General features: G+C 29.5%; 1 protein-coding gene across 1 annotated transcript in view; it reads right to left on the bottom strand.

The window, feature by feature from the left end:
• Positions 1-690: 690 nt before the first annotated feature.
• The window catches only part of LOC106792457 (actin-binding LIM protein 2-like), a gene marked incomplete at its 3' end in the record, with an annotated part of 21,269 nt that continues 1,308 nt past the window's right edge, over positions 691-20,651 (bottom strand). Inside the window, 12 exon segments of the mRNA XM_014758884.1 lie at positions 691-772; positions 2,087-2,156; positions 4,587-4,687; positions 6,867-6,950; positions 7,292-7,553; positions 7,639-7,904; positions 8,493-8,679; positions 8,996-9,067; positions 10,490-10,811; positions 11,302-11,542; positions 12,208-12,373; positions 12,664-12,824. Coding sequence (XP_014614370.1) covers positions 691-772; positions 2,087-2,156; positions 4,587-4,687; positions 6,867-6,950; positions 7,292-7,553; positions 7,639-7,904; positions 8,493-8,679; positions 8,996-9,067; positions 10,490-10,811; positions 11,302-11,542; positions 12,208-12,373; positions 12,664-12,824 — 2,014 coding nt within the window.

Genomic DNA, 20,651 nt, shown 5'->3' with positions numbered 1-20,651 from the left:
TATAAAAAGAAGAAGAAGAAGAATAAAAAAAAAAAACCATATTCGAGCATCGAACACACAAGAAAAAATAAAACATAACAAACTATCGTGTATCATTTGCAATCGCACTAGCCCAAGATTCTTTAACAATTAAAAGAAAGAAAGAAAGAAAGAAAGAAAAAAAAACAAGAATCAAAATGCAATATCGAAGTATAATAATAATAATAATAATAATAAAATTCCATTTGTAAGATGAAAGATAAAATATTGTCAGCGAAATGTACAGCTGCTATTATAATATATAACTCATGCACGCTAGACAAAAAATAATATACATCAATAATTTATATTTATAAATATTTATAAAAAAACTATGTACAACAATATCATACATGTGCAACGCGTTTTCTCTCTACCGTAAATTATTATTGTTTTAAACAATAAATAAAACATTTCTTTTTTTTTTTTGCTGAATTAAATACATACATACAACAACAATCTCGCAAAATATATTTCAAATATTCATAATGTGATCATAACTCATCTCATCTTTATTTTTTTTTTGTTTGTTTTTTAATCATCGTTTATCGTTCCAAATTATCAAACAAAATAAAAAAACATGCACGATGATGGTGTGTCGCGTCGGAAAAAAAAAAGAAAAAAAAAAAATATGTGAAAAGAAAAAAGGGTTGCAATAATAAGCTACAAACCATGCTAATTCGCCGGGAGTAGTATGGGGCTGTGGTACATACCAATGCCCGTCGATCCACATCCGTGATGCTGCCTGTCGATACTAAAATTGGGAAGAAAAAAGAAAAAAAAAGTGGGAAAGAAAAACCATGTCAAAAACCATAATTGCACAAACCATATTTTTTGTTACGTTTAATAACTTTTCGTCAACGATGTTCCTCGTTTTCATCTCCTCGCTCGACTAACATTTATTTCTTTTTTTTTTTTTTTTTTTTCTTTTATACAAAGTTAAAGATGAGAGAGAAAGAGAAGGAAAAAAAGAAAGAGAGAGAGAGAGAGAGAGAGAGAAAGAGAAAAAATAAAAAATAAAAATTTACAAATAATACAATACTTTGTTTGATTTTATTACAGCCAAGCGTAGAAGAATTTTGGAAGAACATGATTGCTACGAATATTATTCTAAATTTATTTAACTCAATCTTATATAAGTGTGTTAACATTTTTATTGTTGTTTAATTCGCATAATTATTGTCTATTAATTTCTACGCAAAAATAGAAAATAATAATATGAAATAAAATAAAATCAATCGTAAGCGATGCAGGTATAATATATTTATATATATATATATGTGTGTGTATATGTATGTGTTTTTTTATATACGTAAATTATTTTCTTTTAACTCGTCAATTTTTTGAATTTGATCTATTCTTTTCTTTTTTTTTATGTTAAATTGTCCTATCGTCTAAAAGCACAAATCGTGGTTCGTATTACGAAACCCCGAAAAATAATATTTGGAAATTTGATTAATAGAATAAAATTTGGGAAAGAAAATAAACATAAAATTATAGGAACTTTTTTAAGTACGAGACGAGATAAGTTTTAGAAGAAAACACAACAAAAAAATCCCTACGACCAAGTGTGATGATGATAGCCGACAGTGTACGATATAGCTCGCAGGAAAATGAGGGGGGGGGGGGATTAGTAAAGCATGCATTTGATATGATAATAAAGCAATTTGAAAGATCTAATTAATGGTAAAAAAAAAAAAAAAAAGATAATATCTGCAAGAAAACACTCGGGTTATTATTAACCGAGTGTTTGTATCCTCGCACAATTAAAAATTAAATAAGAAAAACAAAAAGAGAAAAAAAAGAAACTAAATTAATTATTTAATTAACACTTTGACGTCCAACATTTGTCAAATAAAATCGTTAAAGACGTCAACGTGATGGCATTAATCAAAAAATGATTATTTTAAAGAAAATAATGCGAAAAGTTTCAATAACCGTGTAATTTATTTTCTTTGTCTTTCTATCCTCGTTCATTCATTCATTCATTCATTCATTCACATATATTCATTAATTAATAAATGAATCATTCATTATTTCCGATCAGTCATTCTAATATTTTACTCACTATCTGATTTGCCGGATGAGAAATCAGTGCTGTGCGTCTTGTCCCCCATCCCACTGAACGAATAATCACCCTAGACGAGAAAGAAAAGCGTTATCTTAATTAGGGGATATGCACAGGCCGAGGATGCTGATTTTCATGGTTAAAAACGTCAAATCTTTTATTACTCTCTTTGCAAAAACTTTGTTCTTTTTTTTTTTCTTTTTTTAAAAATCTTCTTTCTTCTCGAATAAAAATTTATTACATCACACAACAACGTATGAAGAAGAAGAAGAAGAAGAACAAGAACAAGAACAATAAAAATAACAATAACGCGGATGTTATTAGATATTTTTGATTGTTCTTCTTAAATTTGTCTTTTCTTTTGTTTTCTTTTGTTTGAAATTCGGATCAACTTGTCTGATCGATTTTTTTTGTTTAAACACGCGGTGCATGACTTACAGGGAGAGCAGATACAGAACCGCCAGTCGAGGAGAAGGTGTGACTTCGCGGTGCCAGACCGTACCCTGGCTTCGGGATGTGCCGAAGAGAGCTCACAACTGGTTTCAAATGTCAATTTATACTTTTATTACTACAATTATTTCTCGATTATAGGATGGGTAACAAGGTTCAAAGTTACTCTTTCATTCCCATACGAATGCCCAACGTTCGCCTAAGTATCACAATTATCAATTCCTTTTTTTGTCTTTCTATTTTTTTTCTTTGTTTTACATATATCTATAAATATATTTATCATTATAGTAATATATTGATAATTCTAAATATCGAAATTATTTTACATTTTATACCTCTTTCTTTTTTTTATGATATTTCTGATTAATAATAAAATATTTCACAAAATATATTTAATATATTACTATAATAAATATTTAGATATTATCAAATGTAAATATATTATGTATTTATTTTATAGATATGTGTATTAACTCTCTAAAAAATATTAAATAATCCTAATATCATGGTGTAACCCAAACAGGTGTATGTATAACGCGAACAGGACGAGAAAACTATACTATTTTTAATACAAACCAAACGTATCATGATTATTATTCCCACATTAAATCTAATAAATAATATTATTTCTACGGATAACAAATTTACAAATTCAATTAATTATTTTGCCATTTTACCACGAATTACGATTTTTATCTTCTTTGTTTAAACATTGCGATTTTTTAACTACGAAGCATACACCAACGATGATATCACAAATATGACACGAGTATCGAACGATGTTTTCTAATTATAATTATTACTATTATTATTATTATAATTTTGTTAACAACGATGTTTATGTTATCCTCGTCCCACGCACGAGATAAAAAAAACAGAACCCAAAAGAAAAATGCAATTAACGTTCGAGATAGAGAGCACACCTGATTAGTTACATCATGCACAATATAATTATTTATAAATACCTACGTAAAATATTGTAGTAAGTATAACAAGTACGTCACTCTCGTTTTTAACCAACAAAACCAAAAAAAAAAAAACGAATTATTGAAACGGGTATTATACAACGGTTCCATGGTTAAGGATAAAAATAAAATAAAAAAAAAAAAAAATATAGAAATAAGCCCCTACCTTTAATTTTCCATGAAAAAGAAGATGTTGTTATGGCTTACTTTTTTTCCTTGACAACAAACATCTCGTCTATGATCAATCGTACGATTGATTAATTGTCAATTGAAATAAAACCAAAAACCCAAAAAAAAAAAAAAAAAAAGAAAATCTACGAAAACGATCGAAAATCTCAAAGAAGCCGCCACCATTTTTTTTTTGTTTTTAATTGTTGCAATTTACCATTCTGTATGTTTCTCTGTTATTTTTTTTTTTGCAAATCGGTCGTCTCTTCGTTAAGCTTAAAAAACAAAGCGGGCCTTCCGTGAAAACAAGTCAAAGTATTTGTAACATTTATTTGAAAAGAAAAAAGAGAAAAATAAGAAGAAAAAAAAGGAAAAAAAAAAAAAGGAATGCGTTTTTTTTTTCGCTATCTTTTTTCTTTTTCTACTACTCTAACAATTTTATTATCGAAACTGGGGTAAAAATATAATAACAACAGTAACAACCAACCCTCTTATAACAGAAATTTTAATTCTAAAAATATATTTGTAAGAAAATCATTTTGGGCAACACTCGAAAGATCCTAATTAAACAAACGAATTTAATTAACCCTCATATGTATTGTCGTTTAATTTAGTTAACCCTTTTGAGTGCATAAATATATGCATTCATCAAAATTTGTTTAACCTTTCTTAGCTCGAGAGATATTTTTTTTTTTGCTTTTATTCGATCAAAATTATTTAAAGTTGCATAAAAATTGCAATCGTAAAATGCGTTCCTTACTAAAAACGGGGGTTAAAAAATCTTGCAATACAAAACGAAAGATGTGTTATAAGAAAAGGGTTGTTGCGTGAAATGGTTTCGAAATTGTTTATGATATATAATTATTTCTTTGACTTGAATTCAACGGCAAGCGAAATTGGAAAGTTTTCGGACTCACCGAATGATAGTGCCTAGTGGCGTTTGGAAGAGTGAAGGCGCGTTGAGTACCAAGGGGTGGATAGTTTCTGGGAGCCGGGGAACGCGCCGATGACCTTCCAACTGCCCCGCCCACGCAAACACAACACAAACACAAAAACACAAATAGAGACACGGTGGTAGTTTTTCCTTTTTTTTTTTTTTTTTTTTTTTTTTTAACACGTCGACGGGTCATTAACTAGAGAGAGGTCGGTTTAAGTAAGCAACAGAGATGATTAAACCACCCCTCACCCCTATTATCCCGCTTAAACTCCTGCCNGAGCCGGGGAACGCGCCGATGACCTTCCAACTGCCCCGCCCACGCAAACACAACACAAACACAAAAACACAAATAGAGACACGGTGGTAGTTTTTTTTTTTTTTTTTAACACGACGACAGGTAGAGAGATAGAGAGAGTGCATTTTGTGAAACTTTGCGAGATGATTAAACCACCCCTCACCCCTATTATCCCGCTTAAACTCCTGCCACCCCCACCCCTTTCGTTCTTTTCTTTTTCTTTTTTTTTTTTCTTAAACTTTTCAACATCGAAAGATACGAACGAAGCTTAAAAGTTATAAGAAGAAAGAAATATAATATATTCGATGAGAGATTGATTTAAAAGCGTTAAGATGCGTAAAAAAAGTGTGAACACAACATGCGCCAATAGAAAGGATGATTAATGCACACGTTCCGTGCCGTCAACTATTTTATTCTATTCTTTATTTTGTTTTTCGTTCAGCCCATGTGTTTCTTACAAATAATTATTAATAAAAGAAATTTTTCTTATCGTTAATAACTATCTCAAGTAAGGCGGTAAGTAATTAAAAGTTTCCCAATCTTTTTAATATACTTAAATGTGCAATACATTATAAGAAAAAATTTAATTGAATTATTTGCCATATTATTTCATATTATGCCATATTACTTTATACAATTTCTTTGAAACATAAGTATTTTTATTTTTATAAAATTCCGTGTCTCAAAAGTTTATAAACAATAAAATTATGATTCTTGTATTATTTTAATCATTGCAAGACATATACTTGCTTGTACTTTACTCAGAAGCAAAATAATGCAATTGTAAAGCGTGAGGGGACGTATATGCCCCACCCGGCCTGAACGAAAAATTGTCTAAATTAGGAACGGCATGGAACGTGTTAAAAAAAAAAAAAAAATTCATTGCAATGATAATAAAAATCGAAGAGTATGATGTGTGTCCGTGTATGATGAGCATATTATCATTATTATTATTATTATTATTATTATTATTATTATTATTATTGTTATTCTCTATCTGTCTTTTTCTCTCTTGTATACTTTATATTTTTTATTTATTTATTTTAAACATTAACCCCTCTGTGTCATGCAGGAAAAGTTAGAGCAAGGCGTCCTTTTACACGTTGTTAGCATTTCAAAGTATAAAATATAGCTGGCTAATAAAATAATAAAAGAGAAGAAAATATGTTTATTCTTATTAATATGTTTTATGAAGAAAAGAAGAAAAAAAAAAAGAAAAAGAAAATTAAGGCCAAGGCAGGCACATTGAATTAGGTCGACGGCGTTACATGCTTAGGCAGAATACATCACCTGTTAGATTTAACGGGGTCGTCCATAGGAGAGTGTGGTATATATATATATATATTTTTTTTTTTTAATTGTTCGGTGCACTCAAGATAAAAAAAAAAAAAAAATAAAATAAATAAAAAGAAAAGGGAAAGAAAGAAAAAAAAATAACAACGCAACGAGTCCTGCTCGAGTTACACGTACTGCTTTTTCTTTTACCCCCATACCCCCTCATTAATAATATTTCTCACAAAAATACAAACAACAATATACGATTTCTATGATAATCCTAAAAAACAAAAAAAAAAAAAACACTTAAAGCAAAGATTTTGTCTTGCAAAATCTTACAAGACTTATAATAAGGGTGGTTCTTCTCAAATTTTTGAATTAATTAATTCATTGAAAAAAAAAAAAACAAATTAATAACGTTAAAAAATGGTCGTTCCTTTTGTTTCTTTTTGCAACAGCCACTTCTCGTAATTCCTCGAAGCGCGAATTGAATTTTGTAAAACACAATTATTGTAAAACAGTAAGAAGAGAGTGATCATGTTAGTGTTTATGTGCGAACGTGTGGACATGTATGAGAGATGATTTTTCGCTTATGTTTTTTTATGATATATATAATTATGAACAAATGATATCTTTATTTTCAATATAATATATATATAAAAAAGAAAAATTTCGAACATAATTACTCACCGTTGTAACTGGGCCCACTCGATTTGTAACTAAAACCATCGTCGTCTTCCCACGGTCGTGCGTGATCTATGTTTCTCGATGGTGCTGCATTAAAAAATATTTGTTTCTTTCTTTTTCTCTCTCTCTCTCTCTCTCTTTCTCTCTCTCTCTCTCTCTCTAATTTTATTTCACAAAACAATTATTTAAAATTTCATCAATTAAGAACGAATGATAAAAAATTAATTTCAATTCGATGCATCCGTTCGTTTGTGTGGGGTCACGTAATGATTCCAACATGAAAAATATATATATGATACTTCAAACATTATAATAAATAAAATATAAAACAAATGTGTATGTTATTTCTATAATTAAAATTGACTCATTTAAAAGATTAAACGTTGTATAACAATCATTTGAATGATATCTTTTAAAAGAAAACTTACATGCTCCAACAGGACTCTCGTATCGTAGCCTATAAGTTGGTTCCCTTGCAGCTGATGGTGTTCTTGAAGCATTTCTTGGATCAACGTTGGCAGCTTTGTGTCTTAAATTTTCCCGATCCTTTTCACGATCCTGTAGGAATACTTTAGCTATTCCAGTGTCAATCTTACTCAACTCGTCCTGTTCTTTCTTCAATTTTTGTTCAACTTCTTTGATATACATCTTGTTATCTACCTCGTCCTCGTCATCCGATGCGGGTACCCCCTACACATACACACACACACAGAAAAAAAACCAATAAATTAGTAAAATTAAGATATATGGGTTTAAATTTTATTCAGTAATTTACCTTGTAAGTATCTGACCATCGTCTACGTCTTTCAGGATCTGTGTAAGGATAAGGTGGAGCTGGAAAATCATCTCTTTCTATTGGTGGTTGTGCACCAGGCGGAGGTTTCATAGCATCCGGATAATGTGCCAATTCGATTGGTTCGTCATTGTCAACCTGACTTCCAGCAGCAGGTGACTTTGGTCGAGTTTCGCTCAGAGCATCGACCAGTGCTCTCATTCCTGATCTGCTACTACGTCCTCCGCTACTTCTTATCGAACGAGATGCTATTCCGATTAAAACAAAACTAATTTATATATTATATCAATAATATATATATAGTTATAGAAAATATATTATAATTAATATTGTTTGTTTAAATCATACAAGTACCCACCCAGCACGCCACACACTCTGGGATTGGGAAAGATTACAAATTTTAAATTGTAACAATTTGTGTGTTTATATATAGAAACAATAATAATTATAATAATGATTAACCCTTTTAGTGTCGAGCAACAAATTTTAAAAGTTTTGAGAAAAAGATCATAAAAATCAAACTAAAAATGATATTTATAAAATTCATTAAAAAAAGCAACATATTATGAGACAATGGAAAAATAATAAATTAATGCTAATTGTATTTGAAAATATTTGTTGAAAAACGTAGAAACAAGTTTCTATATCTTTTTTTCGACACTGAAAGGGTTACATTTAAAAGCAATGAACATCGTACCGTTTTTTCCTTAATGGAAAATAATTTAATATACGTTTCATTTGATACAATGCAAAATAATTATCGTAGAATTTGTTTAAATGTTATGTCAAATTGATTTTAAGTTAATAAAATATATTGTTGATAAAATTGAACATACAACTGGGTCTATGAAAATGTGGGCTCGTCGGTGGTTTGTCGTAGGGTTGTATCGGACGTCTCAGATATCCTTGACTTGGTGTTTCAGTCAAATAAGAATAAGTGTAAATCCTAGAAACATCTTCGGGTCCTCCTCTTCCGTATTCTCTCAGGATCAATCCAGGACTGCCGGTTCGTGCAGGATAATACTGAGGCAATGAATAAAAACTTCATCACAATTACAAATTGTCATTTTACTTTCGTTTAAAAACAAAAATATCTTTGATCAATTTTTTTTTTCTTTTTTTTTTTTAATAACATTATCATAATTTAAGTGTCAAGTTAATAGAAAATAAAAAACAAAGTGTATATATGAATTCACGGAATTCCTTTGAAAATAAATCCATACAACAAAATGATTTTTTATCAAGATAATAATAATAATAATGGTAAGAAGAAGAAGAAGAAGAATATTAGGATTTTGTTGTTGAAAGGAAGACCCTTTGAAATGGTTCGTGTGCATACCTTGCGACTGAGACTGCTGTAAGGGCTGCATAGTGATCCGTTCAGGCTTGGCGTGCGTGACCGCAATGAAAACTATACACAATGACCGTGCGAAAAAAGTAAACAACGATTAAGAAAGCAATAAATAAAAAAGAATTAAATGGAAAAGAAAAAAATTAATTTAAAGTAAAAAAGTGTAAACGAAAAAAAAAAAAGAAAAAAAAGAAAAAATACGATATATATAAAAAATTAATGTATATGATCATAAAAATTTGTAAAAAAGAAACAAAAATATTTCCTCATAATAAGGGTATCGAAGCGTGCGTAAATAATAGGGCAACAAAACAATTGAACGATGCATGTCAAAGCGATACATTATTGGTTTTTTTTGTTTGTTTTTTTTCTTTGTTTAATCTCTCTCAAGAGAATAACCATAACTTGTATAAGCTATTATTAAACATCAAGCTTTTGTTTGTAGGGTGTTGTTGTTGTTGGTGGTGGTGGTGGTGGTGGTTGCGTTTCTAGCATTTTGTTTTCTACTTTTATGCATCTCGATGCGTATACAAAATTCTTTCAAAATTTGAACAAACAATTATTACTTGTATGGTTTGTACAGAATCAAAAATGAGATGGAATATACATCGAAATGGGTTTTTTTTGAAAACGATGAACACTGATGCACTAGAATACAATGCAGCAACGTGCATTCCAAATACAATCTTTCATGTGCGTGACAACAACGTTTATCCAATCTTATTTTTTCTATATTTTTTTTGTCTTTCTTCCTAAGCCTGTACAATTCACACACGTATGCAACACTTTTGCTATATTCAAATGTTCCTCGTACAAAAACTTCAAAATTCGTAATAGTACAAAAATTACTAGCGACAATCAAGCTTTTACATAACTCGTACGTACACCGTCGTGCCTTTTCGTTTTAACGAAATAATATACATGTAATATAATAATTAATTAAAAGAGAGAGAGAACGAAAAAAGAAAAATAAATAAAATTAAATAAAATAAAAGAGACAAAAAGCTTAAGCTGAATAAAAAATCAAAATTAAAATTTAAATTAAAAAGAAAAAAAAAAAAAAAAAAGAAACATTTAGCAATACCCATAACAATACGCATTTATATTTACAAGATAGAAAAATAATATTATTAATTGTTTAATATACAAATGTACAATAACATACACTGTACATTTTCAATACGAGTTTCTTCCGTGTCTCAGAATAATTCTCGCATTTGATATTAATTAATTTAAAAAAAAAAAGTGATTATATTACTTACGGTATATTATTATTGTTTACGATTATCTCGTAAAGTAAATTGCCGATTATTACATATATATGTATACACACATATATATATATTTAATTTTTAATCGGGATCTACTCTTACGACGCGTAGATCACGAAATTGAGAATACCAGGATGATATCTCGTTAATTAGAAAAAAAAAATATATATATAAACGTTAAAAATCAATTTCTTACAGACACCGAATTTACCTGCATTTCCGAGGCGCTACTGGAAATTCTCTCGGATTCTCTGTGTTGGGGAGTGTGAGCACCTTCCCCATGTCCATTGACAATACCATTGGGTCCAGTTGGTCCTGGACCACAACGAGGATGCCAAATGGCTGCACCTTGCAAATACATTTCTTCACCGTCGCCAAATGGGTCACCGCATTTGGTGCAACGCGCACAAGTTGGATGAAAATGATGATTATCACCAGCTTGGAGTACCTTGCCGCTTATGTAACGATTACAATAAGCACACTTCACCCCAAATTGTTTCTGATAATCTTTCTCGCAGTAAGGCACGCCGTCTCTTTAAAATAAAAACAAAAAATATATATATATAGATATAATTGTTTTTAATACAATCGTTTGAAATATTTTTATACTGATTGATTGTAAAATCGCAAGTATTCAAGTATATTAATTAAATTATTTAATATTTATTAATGGTACCAGAGTTTATAAATATTAAAAAAAAAAAAAAAAAAAAAAAAAATGCTATAGCATTCATTTTCATTGTGATGTATAATAAAATGACATGATTGCTATAGCATTCAAATTTGAATGCCAATTATTTTTAGAATTTTATTTTATATGACCATAAGTTTTTGTAATTATTCTACCTGTAACTGATTCTTTAATATATGATAATCTGACTGCCTTTATAAAAATGTGTTTAATTAAATTTTCAATATCACAATTAATTTGAAAATGAAATGACCATCACTTTTTGTTTTGCTTCCTGGAATTTTTACCATTCGCAAACGTGTTAAAGATAAAGTCGATGGAAATAGACTAACTTTCCCATATATTCGCCATGTAGAACGGTGTCACAACTGTGACATTTGAAACACCAAACGTGCCATTGACGATCGAGAGCAACCAAAGCTTGACCTTCTCGCAATTGGTTTCCGCAGCCAGCACAAGCACCAGGGTCACTGGTGGCATCACCAGATGATCCTCGAGTACCACCAATATTCCCCACTGGTGTTGAAGCTTCTCGTACAGGGATACCAACGCATCGATGACATAAAGCTTGACCTATGAAACAATCAAAAGAAAATTGTATAGATCCGGTGGTCTGTCTGTTCTTAATTCGACTAATACTAAATTTCTTATAATATAATATATGAATTATAGTTTAACACGAATCACTGAAGAAACTTTTCTTCATATATATTATATGAACAATCAAATTATAACAACATACAATAGAAAATAAATGATCGTTCTATTTCGATTTAAAAATATAAATTTTAAGTGTTTGTTTTAAATTGATAAGAAATATATATCATTTAATCTCGCGATAGTTTATCAATTCTGATAGTTGATTATTATTGCACTTTCTTGGTAATCCAAGTATGACTAATCATCATATCCAAGCTACTGCGGCCTACGAACTTATCTCTCTCATACGTAACACACATATATTTTTATATATATATATGTACATATATGTAATACTTTCTAGTCTTTGCACGTATTGACCTTGTAACACTGAGAAACGACGATTTATCTGAACGGTAATTTGCCTTTAACAGAACGACTGCTTATGCTAATTTTATGACTCGTTTCAAACGCACGCATGCACATACATACATATACAAACATACACGTAACACGATGCTTTATCTATTCCTTCACGAATTATTCATCTTCGTTTATTTCTTTTGAAATGAGGGATGATCGTTTTAAACGGAAATTACCTTGTACGAGAGATACTTTCGTTCCTTGCCCAAGCAACGGTTGTCTGCATCTTTGACAGTGAAAACAATTCGGATGAAATGCGTGTTTCTCTCCGGCTGTTACCACGTCACCTTCCACGTATTCCCCGCAACCGGCACATTTTGTACCCCAACGTTCTCGATAATCCTATAAAACAATATATTATAATTACATCAATTGATGATAATCATTGATTAATAATTGTTGAGATGTCAAATGAAATTAAAGCTTTTAACAATAACTGTAAATGATTGTATTTATATATTGAATTAATACAATAATCTGTTTATCACATCGACAAATAAAATTAGAAGAATTTTTGTATAATGTTACATTTCAATCTTATTGAATCATTAATTCGTTCAATTTAAACACGTAATCAAAACAATACTATATAATAATATTCCTCGCGACAGAGATTTATTTAAAATAATTACCTTGGTACAATAATAGGAACCTTCCCGAGCAAAGAATCCACCCTGTGCTAAACTGGCATTGCATTGTGCGCATTTGAAACAACTTATGTGAAAGTACTTGTCTTGTACCCTTAGCACCTCCCCGCTGCACTTCTTCTTACAAGACTGGCAAAATGTTTTCCCTGTAAACAAATGAAGAAATCGAATGAAATATTTAACGAAGACTTGAATGGAAAATAAAAAAACAAAACAAAAAAACTGGTACAGTGAGGAACGTGTTAATCAATGGGAGGGGATGGGGGACAACTATTATATTTATCATTAAGATGCCTAACACGTAGCATGGTGTCTAGTATGGCATACGTTACAAATTAAATCCGAGCGTAGTAAAAATACGCTTGAACGTATTTATGTGTGACTCATTGTCACAATGAGCCACGTTAGACGTTTTACCGGTTGCCATATGGGAAAAGATAAAAAGAGAATAAGAAGAGAAGAGAAGAGAAGAAAAGAAAAAGAAGTAAAAGGTATTACAAGACACTTGCCAAGGCACATTTACAAGAACCGTGGCCATCGAAAACAGGTGAAGGTCTTCCTAGTGTTGGAACTTGTCTTCGTTTTCTATACTTTATACACCTTATCGCGGTTTTCTTGTCGAGGTGCGGTCTCTCGGATCTTAAAGTATTATTGTGCGGTTTTTGTATTTTGACGCGAGCGCGCAAGTATTTAGTTTCTCTTACAATAATAAAATAAATAATTACTTTTTTTTTTTTTTTTTTTTAATTTTTCCTCTTTTAATAGAATGAATTTTTATTTCTTTTCTTTTCATTTCATTTATTTTTTTAATAATGATGTGAGGGGAAGAAAAAAAAGGAATGCCAATGCATATACAATGATCATTTATATAATATAATTTAAAAAAATCTCTTTGAAAATGATATTTAAAAGATAATACTTGAAATCTCGTTGTTCTATGATACGCTAGGCAGACCTTAAAAGTATTTTATAATTGTGAAAGCTTCGTCGAACGTTAAAGAACTGATTGGAATGCTCATTTCAAAGTAACGACCCATAGTTCCGCTTCCTTTTCAAACATTCTCTCTTTTATATACATTGCCATATTATATACATCGAAACTTTCTACACCGGCTAGACATATTGGCGTGACTAGTTTTTTTTGTATATCCAATCTAACAATAATCCTAAAGAAAACACGTAGTACCATGTACAATGACTAACAGGAATATTAGTTTTCCTTCTAGTTTAATTAAAAGATAACACTTATACTTTTTACACGTAAAAACACATTTTTACGCATAATAATTCAAATAAAATTCTTTTGCACCTAACACCCCACCCCACCCCACCTCACCCCTTCTCATTTATTTTATATTTGAAGACACGATTTTTCTCGTTAATAAAATTAAGACGGAAGATATATTTATTACGAATTCTAGGACATGTGTCTGTGTATCTCTGTGTGTGTGTGTGTGTGTGCGTGTGATTAATGCGCGTAAACACGAACGATCGTTCTTATTTCAAATTTATATCTCATGTCGACGTGTTAGCAAAATCCCAAAAGCAACATTTTCACATTATTTATTTCCGTGGACGATAATTTTACGAGAAGAAGAGTCGGTGGTTTTAAGGTACACGACAGGAATTTAAATTGAACATTTTCGTCACGACGAAATAATCCAAGAAGGAGAAAGATTGCTGGTACATTCGAATAAATATATTTTTTTTCCTCAAAGAAATTAACAAGAATGTGTTTTCTTGGCAACACCAATATACCTTCTCCTAAGTGTACAAATATGTATGTATCTATATAAACGTGTGGACGTAAGTATGTGTGTGTATATGTTACATTTGAACAGGTGTATGACTCATACGACAATTTCCCCTATCTCCCACCCTCCCATCGTTATTCTCATCTTACTTTCCCGATTCCTTTCCTTTTTGATTCGATTTTTTCTGAAAGGAAAAAAAGAAAACGATAATACACACATTTTCTTATTAAGAAAAAATAATATTAATATAAGATTATATGTGTATAAGGTTGTACAAATGTAAAAGATTATTCCCAAAAAAATTATACTCGATTATGTTGTCCACCATAGCTCAAAATAATAAATTTCGTTTTCTTTTTTTTCTGTGTGTGTGTGTGTAATTTTAATTATATATATATATATATATATAAATAATAAGTTTTATTTATTCAGTATTTTCTCTCGTCCAAAATGATAATTTTTGATGATATAGGTTCATAGGGAACTTGGACATGAAAAGAAGTAGAACTTAATTAAATTATAAATATCATCAATAAGTTTTATCTTTTTTTTTTATACCGCATAAAAATCAACGAATTTCTTGGACAGTTATTAATGAAATTTATTTGTTAATGTAAATATATGAAATTATTTTAAATAGAATTAATAAATGAATTTAATCGAAGAATAGACGAGACAAACTAGTTTTCGCATAAAAGGAATGAGTTTGAGTCATCGTGTTCAGAGAGTACACATATAAACACACATCTATACATATATATATATATATATATAAAAAAAAGCAAGGAAGATAGAAAGAGATAAAATGATCTGAACAAGTGACTCCATTGATACTCCTAACTCTCTCTTTTTATAACTTTTTATTTCCTATCTCACTCACTCTCCTCCTCTCACTCTCGTGTTCTTTCTTTCTCGACATCGATTTATTATCTTTTTTTTCTTTTTCTTTTCTTTTCTTTTTACCTTCTGCATTACTTCGTGCCTCCGCGTATCAACTAAAATAATATCATCGTCGACAAGTGACACATGGGGGAATGGAAAAAAAAAAAAAAATAAAAAAATAAAAAAAAAAAAACATTAATAAAAGCAGTCGCAGTCTTATTATTATTACCTGACAAACAAGTAAAATAAGCGAATACAACGTTGATCTCCGACGTGTGCAAAAAAGAAATAAAAATAAAAAAAGAAAAAAGCAGGTAAATAAAATAAGAAGAAAAAAGAGAAAAGAGTTGAGGAGAAGAAGAGAAAGGGAAATCGCAAAAACACATTGGGCGTAAAGCAAGCGCAAGTATCGAGAGACCTTTAAAAATACTCGGTGATATCATGAAAGACTTCTTCTCGGATGTATTTGACGTCATCGGATCATCACGTGTGTGTTAAGGTCACCATACACATCACTTTTTAATCTTCTCTCTCTCTTTCTCTTTCTCATACAGACACGTGTAAGTTTATTATTATTTTTTTTTTGTTAATCTTTTAAATATTTCCCCTAAAGGGGGAACAAAAGTTTCTTCGTATATTAGCCATAAATAATTCCAAAAAAATCTTCACAATCTTCAGTGTCATAATACTTGTATGCAATTTCAAAACTGATATATATATATATATATATATTTTTTTTGTTAAAATCTTTTAAAAATAATTTATTTATCAGAACAAGAAAATAACGCAAGATTTGATGTAAAAATACGAATTGAAAAAAAAAAAAATAATAAATGAATATTTAAATGAAAATGAATTTGAAATTGAATCGGAATAGAATTTTTCAACAACATCTTTAGTAAACGACTGTTAACATCAAAACGTCACAAACCACCATGAGTCTCGTTGAAAGTTAACAAGAAATGCAGTGGGTGGCATCCGGAATTTTTACACAGAATTATTACGAATCCGAGACGCGAATTCCGGACATCTGGCTTGTTTAATACTTCTTTCCCTTCCTCCCCCCTACTCCCACTCCCAAACGCGTAATATTATACGAAATTTTTCATGGAAAATAAATTAATTTGTAATCATCGTTAGACCAGACACACTTAAAAAACGAGATAAAAATTAAAATTCAACTCGAATGTTGCATTATCTTAAATAAATAATTTATATATTAAAAAAATAATGCATCAAAATGCATTAATGCATTAAAATGATCGCAGCATCATACTCTTGAAAAGAAGAAGAAGAAGAAGAAGTAGAGTGTGACGTGAGGAAAATAAAAAAAAAATAAATAAAATAAAATAAGAAAAGAAAGAAAGAGAAAGAAAAGATCTATCAGTTTACACACACCCCTTTTTGTCTTTTTTTAATGGGTTCCCGTCGACACGTAACTCAGGCGTTCTACATGCACCGTTCTCGGTCGCGGTATGTTAATATGATTCATAAGTGGACTAAATAGGATGTCGCAAAGTGGGGTCAAATGCAACGACCCCGACGACTCTTCTTCGTTTCTCTTTCTCTCTCTCTCTTTCTCTCTCTTTCTCATTTGCACACTCTGGGTCAGCCCAAATCGACTATCGGGATCGGTATCCAACGATGTTTACAATTCCAAATTCATTTGCTATACCTTTTATTTTATATGAACACCATATTATATTAGATTCATGAAACGATTAACATTTGAAATTAATTTCATTCGAGTCGTGTGTGTGGGTATTATTCATTTTTTTGTTTTTTTTTTTTTACAATTTGTTCCCCAACTGATCCGTTATTATTATTATTATTATGTTTAATTCATTTCTAATGTTATAAATTACGTATACTAATCACGAACAATTTTCTATATCCTTTAACTGTCATCTATTAATTAATTTAATTCGATTTAATAATAAGGGGATTAGAAATCGAGCATTAGAAATCTATTTTATCGGGGTCATGGTGTTAATTATTCTATTTCTTTTTTTTTTTTCTTTTTTTTTAACGTCTCGTTTGTAACGTTTGCAAATATATTATCATTTATACTAATGTACTTTAATATAATTTATGGTGATATACATTGATTATTCTAATACTCTTGGGATGAATTAATGATATTGAATTATTTCTAAAAAAAAAAAAAAAGTAATAAAAATCAGAGGAATAAAAAATAAATTAACTTAATGCTAACGAGCAGAAACATTACGCGCTATTTTCAATATATTATATTATATTTACTTTGAATGGTTAGTTATCTCTATGGTTAACAAAAAGTAACAAATATTTTTATATTTAAATAAAACCTTTTCTTTTTACATCCTAACACATATGTTTTCTGAAAATACTATTCCCTGGAATGATTAAATTAGGAAGAAAAAAAAGAAAGAAAAGATTTCTTTGAAGTACCAGATGGTATACTAACGGAACAAAAATTCGCATAATCTGGACAAAACATGTTTCACTTCTACCCCTCATCAAACACACATATACAAACGAATGTGGTGCCTGCATACAAACGAATACAAAAATATATATATACAAACGCACACACAACAACACACATTTATTAATAAATATGATATATAATATTATAGATATATGGTGTGTGTATTTAATAATATTAAATTATATTTAATAAGAATATCTAAGAGATAAATGGAATAGGCAAATTCTCGTTAATGATCATTAGCGGCACGTTAAAATCTCGATAGATCTAAAACTCGATAACCATATTATCGTTGAACAAACACAGACGCGATAACCGATGAGCAAAATGGGATGAGAAAATTTAATTTCGTACCAAGTCAAAGCTCATGCTCGCATATAACTCTCTCTCTCTCTCTTTCTCTCTCAATCCTTCGATCTTATTCTTATTCTTATTCTTCTTCTCCTTTTTTTCTCTCCTTAACCCTACACATACATATATGTATATATATCATCGCACGCACACGTTTATAAACGCATAAATCATTTATATACATTAAGATAATACGTTTAACCTTAATGTATCGACTAAATGTAATATTTCCTTTTACCGTTTGCTTCTACGCTCAACACAAAGTTTCATAACCCCATTTATTAACTGATACCCCACCTCCCCCTTCCTCAACCCCCACTCCACCCCATCCCACCTAACCATTCACGTACACTATCAACAGCTGATCATATATTCTTACTTTTAATGTTTACCGATACGAAATATTTCAAATCGCTAAATTTCTTCTTAACTATAACACAATTTTTAGATTTTACGAAAAATAAATGTAACTACGCGAGGAAAGAAAATAAAAAAAAGAAAAAAAAGAAATGGAAAAATACAATTATGAGGAAATAAAAAAAGGGGTAAAATCTAACGTGTGTTTAAAATAATACGATTACAATAAAATAGAATGAATTTTTCTTCGTTTCAAGCGAACACATTTTTTTCCTACCACGTTTTTTATCATTATGTATTGTACGAGGTAAAAAAAAAATATATTATTATTAAAGAAAACACAAAATAGTTTTAGCTATAATAATGTTTAAGATAGAAAAATTGTCTAACGACGATAGCATGATAAAGTTTAACAAAAAAAAAGAAAAAAAAAAGAAAATTTGTAACTACAAGGAAACAATAAAAATAAAATAAAAAAATTAACTTAGCGCTGAACGCGTTCGATCGTTTTGAAAGTAGTTTTTAAAGTGTTGAACACTTATAGATTACGGTAATGATAACACTATCTTTCTTTTAATAGACTTCTATTAAACTATAGAGTTACACGAGAGTTGGAAATTTTATTCGCTGCAATAGAAAAAAAAAAAAAAAATAAAATAATACGGAATACATTAACTATCATTTATCGAGAGAGTTTAAATTGTGAAAGCAAATAACAAATGAAATATTATCTTTTTTTGAAGGTGTGATTACAATGCTAATAATGAATCCGTATTTAACAATCAGTAAGAATACAAATATGTTTGTGTGTGTGTAATTGTATACGTTACGTCAAAATTTGAATTACTTTACAATCTTTCAAATTTCGCTCGATTTAATCGTGATACAATAACTGCGTTATCACGATTATTATTTCTTTTTTTTTTCTTTTTTTTTTTTTTTTTTTTTTTTTTGTTAACGTCTTCCATAAAGTTTCTTATCAACAACCATATTTAAGTTTACTTAGCTTGTATGTAATAATAAATTAAAAAAGAAAAAAGTGTAACCTGTTTTGTAACAATTATATCGCAAATCCGATTGACACATATTTACAATTAATGTTGGTATAATAAATTTTCGATTAAACAATTGAAAATAAAAACAAATTATTATGTAATATATTTATATATTATAATTAATTTAATAATTCATTAAAAGAATGTAAGTATTAGTAATTTTTAATAATCAATCGAATTTCAATGGAAATCCAAAGATCAATCGGCTTTTAAAATATTTATTTACTGTTACATATGTGATGTGAATTTTGTAAATTAAACAAATTCGCGATTAACGATAAATTGATTGATAAATAATAGTTGTTGAAAATTTCTATGATACTTTATGTATACGACATATGTTAATTTATCTTTTTCTCTTGATTACAATTATGGTTAAAATTTGTGCATGCATTCAAAACCCTTAAAATATCACCATGGACCATAGTTTCTCACGAAGAGTTAAAACGTGACGGGGAAATATCGAGAACGAAAAGCAAATAAGCTTCGTGATTGTCGTGTCTTGAGTCATGATACACACGAGAAATCGTGCTAACTTGGTCTACATGCTAAGTAACTTAATATATTTATTATATGTATGTATGTATGTATGTATGTGTATGTGTGCATTAGAAATGAATCCATTTATATAATTTTTATACATCATTTCAATATATGTGTACAATTAATTATTATTAGTTGTTTTTTTTTTTTTTCAAACAAATTTTCATATAAAATAAATTTAATCGATGATTTTTATATATTATATTTATTTATGCACATACGATTATATAAATTATATGTATACATATATATGAGAATAATACGGAACAAACGTGTTTCTTATTTTTTTTTTCTTGTATTATTATAAGAAATAATTAGAGATGTGGTATAAACGATTAAAAAAAAAAAAAAAAGAGGGGAATAAAATATCACAGAATAATTTCCTCAATGTCAAATCGTAGAAAATCGTAAATGGCCATGAGAGGATTTACGTCAGATGGCACTGGAGTTGTTCGTTATCACGATCGTAAAACGTTCAAACCACGCCTTATACAGCATAAAAGAGAGAGAGAGAGAGAGAGAGAGAGAGAGAGAGAGAGAGAGAGAGAGAGAGAGAGAGAG

Source organism: Polistes canadensis, unplaced genomic scaffold (genome assembly GCF_001313835.1).
Source record: "Polistes canadensis isolate GaletaPanama2010 unplaced genomic scaffold, ASM131383v1 scaffold_434, whole genome shotgun sequence".
Taxonomy (NCBI): Eukaryota; Metazoa; Arthropoda; class Insecta; order Hymenoptera; family Vespidae; genus Polistes; species Polistes canadensis.
This window is presented reverse-complemented; position numbering and strand designations above follow the sequence as displayed.